The following is a 10120-nucleotide window of genomic DNA, read 5'->3' as shown; positions in this document are numbered from 1 at the left end:
TTACTCATTGAAAGTCTCTTCAGTCTCCTTCAATCCCGAATACCTCAGCCTTTCCTTGATTTTCATGACCTAATCCAAATCATGCACGCCAGGGGCGGTGTGTGCACCAGTAGTCCCAGCTACTCAGGAGGCTGAGGCAGGGGGAGTATGAGGAGTATGAGGAGTACAAGGGGTACGAGGCCAGCCTGGGTGACATAGTGAGACTCGCTCTTGAAAAAAAATAAAAATAATAAAAATAAAAATAGAGCCAGGGCCAGGGCTGGGCGCGGTGGCTCACACCTGTAATCCAAGCACCTTGGGAGGTTGAGACGGGCAGATCACAAGGTCAAGAGTTCAAGACCAGCCTGGCCAACATGGTGAAACACCATCTCTACTAAAAACACAAAAATTAGTGAGGCGTGATGGTGTATACCTGCAATCCTAGCTACTCAAGAGGCTGAGGCAGGAGAATTGCTTAAGCCTGAGAGGCGGAGGTTGCAGTGAGCTGAGATCATGCCACTGCACTCCAGCCTCGGTGACAGAATGAGACTCCATCGCAGAAAAAAAAAAAAATTGAGCCAGGCATTGTGGCTCACGCCTGTAATCCCAGCAATTCAGGAGGCTGAGGCAGGAAGGTCACTTGAGCCCAGGAGTTCAAGGCTTCAGTGAGGTGAGATTGCGCCATTGCACTCTAGTCTGGGTGACAGAGCCAGAACCTTCTCTCTTTTTTTTCTCTTTTGAGTCAGGGTCTGGCTCTGTCATCCAGACTGGAGTGCAGTGGCACAATCTTGGCTCACTGCAACCCCTGCCTCCCAGGTTCAAGCCATCCTCCCCATCCCAGCCTCCTGAGTAGCCGGGACTACAGGCAGGTATGGCCACACCTAGCTAATTTTTCTATTTTTAGCAGAGATGAGGTTTTGCCATGTTGCCCAGGCTGGTCTCAAACTCCTGAGCTCAAGCAATCCTCCCTCCTTGGCCTCCCAAAGTGCTGGATTACAGGCGTGAGCCATCACACCCATCCCTGAGACTCTGTCTCTTAAAAAAAAGGAAAAAAATCTTGCATTATTTGATAGGATGCGAAGAGAGGGGCTCAACATTGCTTCTTTGACGTCACTGTCAATATAGATAACCTAAATCTTATCATGAGGAAACATCAGAGAAACCAAAATTAAGAGACCTTCTATAAAATAACTGGACTGTAACCTTCAAAAGTGTTTAGGTCATGAAATGAGCCACCGCGCCCGGCCTAAACTTTTGTTCTTTATTAGAAACCCCGCTGGGCGTGGTGGCTCACGCCTGTAATCCCTGCACTTTGGGAGGCTGAGGTGGGTGGATCACGAGGTCAGGAGATCGAGACCATCCTGGCCAACATGGTGAAATCCTGTCTCTACTAAAAAAAAAAAATACAAAAAATTAGCCAGGTGTGGTGGTGGGTGCCCACTGGGACTCCAGTAGTAGTCCCAGCTACTTGGGAGGTTGAGGCAGGAGAATGGCGTGGACCCGGGAGGCGGAGCTTGCAGTGAGCTGAGATCACACCACTGCACTCCAGCCTGGGCCACAGAGCAAGACTCCATCTCAGAAAAAAAAAAAGAAACTCCCATGGTTCTCAAGGAATGAGACATGGTTCCTGGAATCACTTGAACCCGGGAGGTGGAGTTTGCAATGAGCTGAGATTTTGCCATTTCACTCCAGCCTGGGTGACATAACATGACTCAGTCTCAAAAAAACGAGAGACATGGTTCCTGGAAAAATGAGCCCCCACACACCTGTAACATAAGACAAAGTGTGATAAATGTTAGGGCGTGTAAGAAACGTTATGCTGTAAGGCTTAAGGAAAAGAAAGCAAGTTACTCAAGTACAGGGCTGAAAAATGTATCCCTAGAGGAGGCCACACTTGACCTAAGCTGTAACAGATGTTTAAGGTTTAGACGGCAGGAATGGGCAGCAGCTCACAGCAGTGGTAGGGAAGTGACACAGATGGCTGGGGCTGTAGTCTGGTCCCAGAAGTTCCACCTCTCGGAAGCCCTTTAGGAGACAGATCCAGGATTAATGAGGGAGGGAAAGGGAAGAAGTAGTTATCAGAAGGATCAAAAACTGGGCTTTTGGACACAGGGACAGGTGCCCCCGTGGAGGTATCTACCAGAGCAATGGCACATGTGTCTTGAGGAGGCAGGAGGAGAAAAGCAGTGGCCGAAGTTCAGGACCCATGGCAGAGTCCAGATTCCCTCTGGCTGAAGTCTAAATGGACCAAGATGGGAAGCAGAGGATGAGCAGAGTCTTTGATCCCGTTGGGAGGGGCTCAGCCGGGGACTTCAAGGTCAGCCAGCAATAGATCCCACTTACTTTGCAGATCAGGTCAGCAGCCCAAGGATCTGGGCTCAAGTGAACTTGGAGGTCTGAGTGGGGGCCCTGGATGTCAGGATGTGGGACAGCTCGGCTGAGAAACAGGGAACCAGGATGCTACATTCTGCTTCCTCCTGGATCAAGACTCCAGTGGAGGGGAGTTCCCAGGGTGTCTCCAGCTCTCCAGACTGGACGGGAGGATGGTAAGTGCACAGCAACGGACAGAACGAGGGATGGTTGGCCCCACAGAGTCAGCCGGGGCTAAAAAATACTGTCTCTAGAGAGAGGAGAGATTGGTGGGCAGTTTTTGTGACTTGGACACATTAAAACACATACATACTCTCAAATGAAGTTGCCTTCAGGCAAATGCAAAGAAATATAGAATTCGTATTTATAAAAACCAAAAGAAAAAAAGGGAAAACAATGCCTTGTGTGAGAATAATAAACATCAAATTCTATTACTATTATTTTTTTGAGATGGGGTCTCCCTCTGTTGCACAGGCTGGAGTGTAGTGACACAAACATGGCTCATGGTCTTTGACCTCCTGTGCTCAGTGATCCTCCCACTTCAGCCTCCCAAGTAGCTGGGACTATGGGTATACACCACTACACCCAGTTCATTTTTTAAATTTTTCGTAGAGATAAGGTCTTACTATGTTGCCAAGACTGGTCTTGAACTCTTAGCCTCAAGTGATCCTCCTGCCTTGGCCTCCCAAAGTGCTGGGATTACAGGCATGGGCGACCACACCCGGCCAATAAACATCAAATTCTATAAGATGTTTATCCCTGTGGTAAGAAGGAGGGGAGAGGTCAGGAAACAAGGGCTTCTGTTTTCATTGTAATATTAATATTTTAAAAATAAATGTGACAAACTATTGATAGAAGACAGAGCTGGTGGTTGAGCCTTGGAGATTTAGAGACTTACTATGTTTTTATTTTAAATTTCTTAAAATTTTTATTAATCATTTACAAGTAACAAAAATCCATTATGTATAAACACATAAATAACATTTTTGACAAATAGCTATTTTTATTTTTTTCACATATTAAAACCCACTAAAAATAACCATTTTTCTAGCCAACAACAACAACAATCATTGGTGAGAAGAGTAGTGCTGCTTTACATTTCTCCAAATCTCTTCAATGTCTGATGACAGACAAAAGATGGATTCTCATATCTGCTTTTGCATTCAGCTATTACAATATCACAGCAGATGGCCTCTCAAAAACTTCTCTGCACACTCATGAAAAAATGAGTGAAAAAGATAAATGATGGCCGGGCATGGTGGCTCACACCTGTAAGCATTTTAGGAGGCTGAGGTGGGCAGATCACTTGAGCTCCAGAGTTCCAGACCAGCCTGGCCAACATGGTGAAACCCCGTCTCCACCAAAAATACAAAAATTAGCCAGGTGTGGTAGTGGGTGCCTGTAATCCCAGCTACTCAGGAAGCTGAGGCAGGAGAATTGCTTGAATCCAGGAGGCGGAGACTGCAATGAGCTGAGACCGTGCCACTGCAAGAGAGCAAGACTCCTTCTCAAATAAAAAAAAGGAAAAACTATAAATGATGAAATGATGTCTTAGTGTTATAAAAACAGCTTTGACCTAGAATACCCTTAAAAGGCTCTTGAGGCCCCCCCGACCACACTTTGAGAACCACTGCTCTAGACAAATCTCTTCATTTTATGTATAAGGACCCTGGACCTCAGAGAGAGTAAGTGAGAAACTCAACATCACACAGCCTGTTAATAGGAGGATACCGACATTAGACGGTTTGTCTCACTTCTCTTGGTTTAGGTTCTCAATTGAAAACCTGGGAAATATACCCTAATGACCTGTCCTATTCCCTGTAAGTTGCAAAGATTGTCACAATGTATTTATTACCCTCTCCCCAACATTTCTGTAATAAAAGAAGTAATCAACAGATTTGGTAAATTTTGCAACAGGCATACTGTGTTTGAACCTGAACTACAATATTTGAATTCAGGTCTCTATTTGAACAGAAACACTAAGGCAAATTCGACTGCATCCTACTCCATGCAAGCTAGTAATGACAAACTGCACAGTAAATATCACGGGTAAATATGGAAAGCAGATTACCCATAATATCAGTATTTATCATATATTCTGTGTCTGGAATACAATTCAATGACATATTTCAGAAAAATTTTCTCAAGTACTGGCTGAAAGGGTGGTGGATACATTAAGAGATTGCAAATAAATTGGCGATCATAAGAACTTTTTTAGATAAAATGGAGTTGTTCTGAAATGTAGACATTTTTCATTCCCTAACCAGACCTTATTCTTGTGTTTTTAAAGAAAATCAAGAAATCTTCTCAGCCACCTAGAGATGATTTCCTTTGTATCCCACGAGATGGTTCAGATCTTCTTTAAATGGATCATAGTCTTGTTATTTTGAACAACGCAGTCCCCAGATAAGCTGGTCCAGAGGAGGAAATTCTTCCCAAGGAACCCACTCCCAACTTTCATTTTTTTCAGGTTCTACATTCTTTGGTTCTGAATCACAAGTCATATCCACTTCTCCTTTTATTAATACAATAACATAATGGTAATTCTCCTTCTCAGTGAAAAGAATTCACAACTGAGGCAAAGCGAACATTTTTCAGGTGAAGAGCTGCTTCTTCCCAGGTTTCCCTTTGAGCACATTCTTCCCAGGTCTCACCGAACTCCAAATGACCTCCAGGGAGTTGGAAACTGCCGGCTCCAACCGAGCGTTTCCTCTTCCCCAGGAGGACGCAACGCGGATGCTTGCAGCTGGTCACCACGACTCCGACTCCGACTCCGGGCCGCCGCCCCGACCCCGCCCCCGGCCCCGGCCGCGGGTCCCCCCCGCCACCCCGCCCGGCTCTGCACTGTCAGTCATAGCGCGCGGGAGGACGCGCCTGGCAGCGGCAGGAAGTGACGCGCTCACCGCCCTTACTATGTATTTATTAAAGAGAGAATGTATCTGCAATTTCCATTGTGTTTGAAATATTGCATTTAGAAAGAAAAGATCAAAGGACAGTAACTCCAGGAAATCGGTTAAGGCAAGGAGCCAGCATGACTTGGTGGGGGGCAGGTTGGGTCGGGGCTCCGGCCAGGCTTCTGGGATCTGGTGGAGGGGGGGTAGGCAGGCACATCCAGGCTCCTGAAGCTGGCAGGGGGCATGAAAGGAGGCGCCAAGGAAGAAGATTAAGGTACTATCAGAGTTAAGGGCAGAGCGCAGGGTAGCCCAGATGTTCCCGGAAGGAAGTGCAAGCACAGGAGAGCAGTGAGAGTGTGTGCACAGGGTGTGTGCCCATGGGCCCCGCAGACGTGGCAGCTCCGGGTAGGGGCTGAGCTAGGGCGGCCAGCCCTCCTTTACCCGGCTGGCTGCCAGTCCCAAGGGAGCCCTGTGCCAGCCCGGACAATGCACCAGGTAGACTCTGCTCGCCCCTTCCTGCCAGGCTGAGCTGACTCCCTGCAGGGGCCCCCTGTCTGTCACCAGCCTCAGCTTCCCCTTTTCCTCTGCACATCTAGAGCTGCTTCTCCACCCCCTGCCCTGGGAGCTTTGTGGCCTGGGACCCAGAGATAGTTGAAAGGTAGGGAGAGGCGGGTGCCTTTCCACAGGCAAAGGGATGCATATGGGAGATGGGATAGTGTGGACAGGGGGACCGAGGGGCTAAAGGACATGGGTTTGTACTGGGCAGCCTTTCCTGGCCTTCCCATAGGGTGGGCCACGCTGAGGGTGCAGGGCTAGAGGGAGGGGCTCCACTGGCTAAGATCTGTTCCAGGATGGCCCATCTGGGAAGGGGAAGCTGGGGAGGAAAAGTTTATTGGGCCTGTGAGGACCTCAGCTCTAGGGTTTACAGTTTTGCAGTTTGCTACCTTTACTACAATGCCACCACCCCCATCTGATATCCAGCAGGGTGGAGTCAGACAGGGGTACGGATCATGACCCCCAGCTTTTGGTAGAAGAACACTGGGACTTTGACAGAGGAAGACTGCCACAGGGTTTCCTCAATCCATAATGGGCAGCGCCAGAAGTCCACACTGGGTACTCCCTCTCCTCCAAGACCCCAGAACCTGATGCTGAGACCTTGGCAGGGTGGCGGGGGCACAGCTATGGGATGAGGCATCCCCCTGCCTTCTAAGTTCATGTCCCCTCTACCTCTATCTCTACCTCTTCCACCACCAGGGCACCGCCTGTCTGTCTTCCATGTGAGTGGGGAGTAAGGGGAGCCTAAGATGCTGGACAAGGACCCCCTTTCCCCAGGACTTGAAGAAGCAGGTGCTCTCTTCCCACTGCCTAGGATGTGGGGACAGCAGCCCATAGTGTGCCAAGACTCCTGACCCAGGGCACAGGATCTATTTAGGAATTTTGCTGGAGACCTGGGAAGAGGGGACAGTGGGAGGAAACTTAGGGGGCCAAACTATGTATGCTGAACTGTGATGAAACCAGCACTCTCTTTGTCCCTGTCTGAATGTCTTTGTCTCCCTGTGTCTGTTTCTTTTTTCTCTCTGTCTCTATCTTTATTTCTGTCTGTTTTTATGTGCCTTTTTCTTTCCCCTTTCGTCTTTCTCCCTCTCTGTATCCCACTCTGCCTTTTCTGACTTTTCTTTTATTGTCTCTGCTGCCATGTGGTTTATCTCTGTATTCTCTACCTCTCTCCAGGTCTTTACTCTGACTTTTTGTCTTTCTGTCTTTGTCTTTGGTCCCTCCCGCCCTCATTCTCCTGCCTCAGGTTCCTTTGGGTGCTTGTCTCTTTCTATTTTAGTCTTTTTCTGTATGTATACATCCATGTCACCCTCTTTCTCTGCCACTCTCCTCCCAGGCTGGCCACTACTCCTGGCCTTCTCCAGCTGTGAACAGTTCATCAGGGCAGGAGTCCCAGAGGCAGCTTCCGGAGGTGCTTGGTGGCATCTGGGAACAACCTCGAGGTGACGGGCTGCCCATGGTCACCATCATGGTTGCTGTCTTTGTTCTGCTAGCCGTCTGCATCATAGTGGCAGTCCATTTTGGGCCAAGGCTGCACCAGGGTCATGCCACTCTCCCTACAGAGCCACTAACCCCAAAGCCAGACGGTGGCATCTACCTCATCCACTGGCGGGCGCTGGGCCCCCAAGACAATCCTGAAGAAGCACCGTGGGGCCCTCTTGTCCCTGGCTCCTGCTCTGCACCAGATGGACCCAGGCCTAGCATCGATGAAGTCACTTATCTGTAGGAGGGAGACTTTGGAAAGTTAACCTGACCTAGCTCAGAACAAGAAACCAGGCAGAGAACTAGGGCAAAAGCAAATTGGAGCCTGGGCATCAGAGCGTCAGAAGGGCACACTGGACTCAGCTGGAGCTGCTCTCTCAGAACATTTATAGAGAAAGCCCTGTGGTGGGCAGGAGAAATCAAAGCTTGAGGGCCCTGCCCAGAAACATGCTGCTGGTGGCCTCCCCAGGGCCCAAGGTCACCTCACAAAGTCCCTCCTTCCTCTTCAGGGACCACCAGACCCCTGAATCTCCTTTTCTGAGTCTCTGCCCCTTCAGTGCACCTCTGATCTCCTTCCCTTGTAATGTGAATCCAACTCAGGAGATTCCACCACCTCCCCCAAGCAGGAATGTCAGAGGCCCTGTGGAGCGGCCCTCATCCTACAAAGGCCAGCCAGGGAGAGCCCAGGCGGAGAAGCTGGTGTCTGCCTTCCCTGAGACTCACTGGCTCAAGGAAGTGACGAGCGTCTGTTCTCCTTGGTCAGTCAGGGGCAGTCCTTCGGCTGTTAGGGCCCAGACCTTGTTGACAAGCTCCAAAGTCCTTGTAAGCCCAAGCACAATTTATAGTTCAAACATTGGCTTTCAGAGGTCCCCACTGACTCTGTCTTGCCTCCCCAGAAGGGATGGGGGGATTTGGGAGGCTCTCATGGCCTCCCACTTTCTGTTTGCCTGGGCCTATTGGAATAAGCCTAGAATGTACCATAGGACATTTCCCAGATCTTTCCAGCTGATGAGAAAACAGGAAAGGAAAAGGAGCTCCATGGAACTTGTTTTGGGAAGGAAGGAGCGGGGTGGGGACCACTCCCAGCAGTGGGAGGTCCTGGGTCTAGTCAGCAGGGGGGTCAGGATGATGCATCCAGGAGCTAGGAAGACAAAACTGGGCCTTCTGGTGACTCAGTGCCTGCTGGTGGCACTGCCTTCCCCAGCACCTCTGAATCTCACTCATCTGCAGTCAAGAACACGCAGACAAACATTTATGGCCGGACTTCTGGTACTGTACCCTGGGGAACTCCTGGGGACAAGAAGTCCCCTGGCGGCATCAGCAAGACCCCAGCACAGCCAGGGAGGCTGGGAAATAACAGGAGATAAAAAGGAACAGAGGTGGGGATTGCAGAGTACGCAGAGGGCAGGCTTGCCTCCTTTGGGATCGGGGAGCGGCAGCTAAAGTGTTAATAGCTGCCCCGTGTTGTGGGTCAGCTATGTGCTGGACACCAGGCTTCTCTGTGGACCTACAGATATGATACCATTCACTCCTCACAGCAACCTCCAGGGGAGGGGCCACTACTATCCCCATTTTACATTTGGGGAAACCGAGGGTTATCAAGATACTTAGGTAGACACAGGTACTAAGTGGTAGAGTCAGGATTTGAACCTGGGGCCATCAGACTCCACAGCCTAAGCCCCATGATAGGGACTGGATGGATTGGAAAGGCCTTTAATTCTGGGCTGGTTTCTAGTATACGAGCCACTGGTGTGATGATGGAGGATCTTCAGGCCTTGGGGAGAGGGTGGCTGGGATACTTAGGGAGAGTGGGGACTGTTCCCTCTTGACTCCCTTGGCTCTGCCGTCCTTAGGGGCAGCCAGTTCCTTCTGACCCATGTGTGTCTGTGTGGAGCGTTTCTGCACCGTGATGCTGTACTCAGAAATGTATATTGAGCATTTGTGACAAAAAAAAAAAAAAAAAAAGGCCAGCCACGGTGGCTCACGCCTGTAATCCTAACACTTTGGGAGGCCAAAGTGGGAGGATCACCCAAGGTCAGGAGTTCAAGACTAGCCTGGCGAAATCCCGTCTCTACTAAAAATACAAAATTAGGCAGGCATGGTGGTGCATGTCTGTAAACCCAGCTACTAGGGAGGCTGAAGCAGAAGAATCACCTGAACCCTGGAGGCGGAGGTTGTAGTGAGCCGAGATCACACCACTGCACTCCAACCTGAGCGACAACAGTGAAACTCCATCTCAAAAAAGAAAAAAAAAAAAAAAAAAATGGGAGGGAGGGAACGAGCCCAGCCTGGTGAGACAAATGAAACTAACAGAGATGGGCTGCTTTCCCTCCCAGATGGGGGCAACTGCGCCACCACAGTGTGGAATCGGTGACTCAGTTGTAACCGTGATGGCAGAAGGTATGTCATGGCAGTTGGCTGTGCTGTCCAAGGCCCTCCAGGGACTGTCCCATCTCATCACACAAACTCTTTCCCCTTGTCCCTTTGCAGGCTCTCTCATCTGGCACCTATAGTTAGTGTCACCTGCTCCTTTGAGTGGCCCCTTGCCCAGGACACAGCTGTGTACCCTCATGGCATCATCTGTGTGCTGGCTCAGGCCAGCCTGTGGTCCCTGCTCCCCAAGCCTCTCATGGAAGAGAAAGGCACTGAAAGGACAGGTGCCTCAGCCTGACTAGTAGGCTCTGTCCGGATGGAAAATGACACCCAGCACCCTGCTGCCCTGTACTAGGATAAGGAGGGGTGAAGGGAGGCATGCATGTGCAGGCAGGTTTGAACATCAGGGACAGTAATTCCCATCTGTTATATCAGTTAGAGTCCAGCAAGAAAAAGACGACACACTC

The 10120-nt window shown here is 49.8% G+C and overlaps 1 protein-coding gene and 1 pseudogene across 2 annotated transcripts; one reads left to right on the top strand and one right to left on the bottom strand.

Annotated features, from left to right (window-relative positions):
* Positions 1-4209: 4209 nt before the first annotated feature.
* On the bottom strand, positions 4210-5197 carry LOC117066117 (annotated as a pseudogene).
* A 123-nt stretch (positions 5198-5320) lies between these two features.
* Positions 5321-8314, top strand: SMIM33 (small integral membrane protein 33). Of its 2 annotated transcripts, none has more exons than XR_004430036.1 (2): positions 5321-5901; positions 7135-7266. XR_004430036.1 is itself a non-coding variant. In XM_033181043.1 (2 exons), the coding sequence occupies exons 1-2, from the start codon at positions 5730-5732 to the stop codon at positions 7522-7524; spliced, it is 399 nt and encodes a 132-aa protein (XP_033036934.1). In that variant the 5' UTR covers positions 5321-5729; the 3' UTR covers positions 7525-8314. The 2 variants fall into 2 exon arrangements, 1 of the variants encoding a protein (XP_033036934.1); XM_033181043.1 differs by having other exon boundaries at positions 5321-5738; positions 7135-8314.
* The last annotated feature ends 1806 nt before the right edge of the window (positions 8315-10120 follow it).

Source organism: Trachypithecus francoisi, unplaced genomic scaffold, assembly GCF_009764315.1.
Source record: "Trachypithecus francoisi isolate TF-2019V2 unplaced genomic scaffold, Tfra_2.0 Lachesis_group2, whole genome shotgun sequence".
Classification (NCBI taxonomy): Eukaryota; Metazoa; Chordata; class Mammalia; order Primates; family Cercopithecidae; genus Trachypithecus; species Trachypithecus francoisi.
The sequence above is the reverse complement of the archived record's forward strand: the minus strand, read 5'-3'. Positions and strand labels throughout refer to the sequence as shown.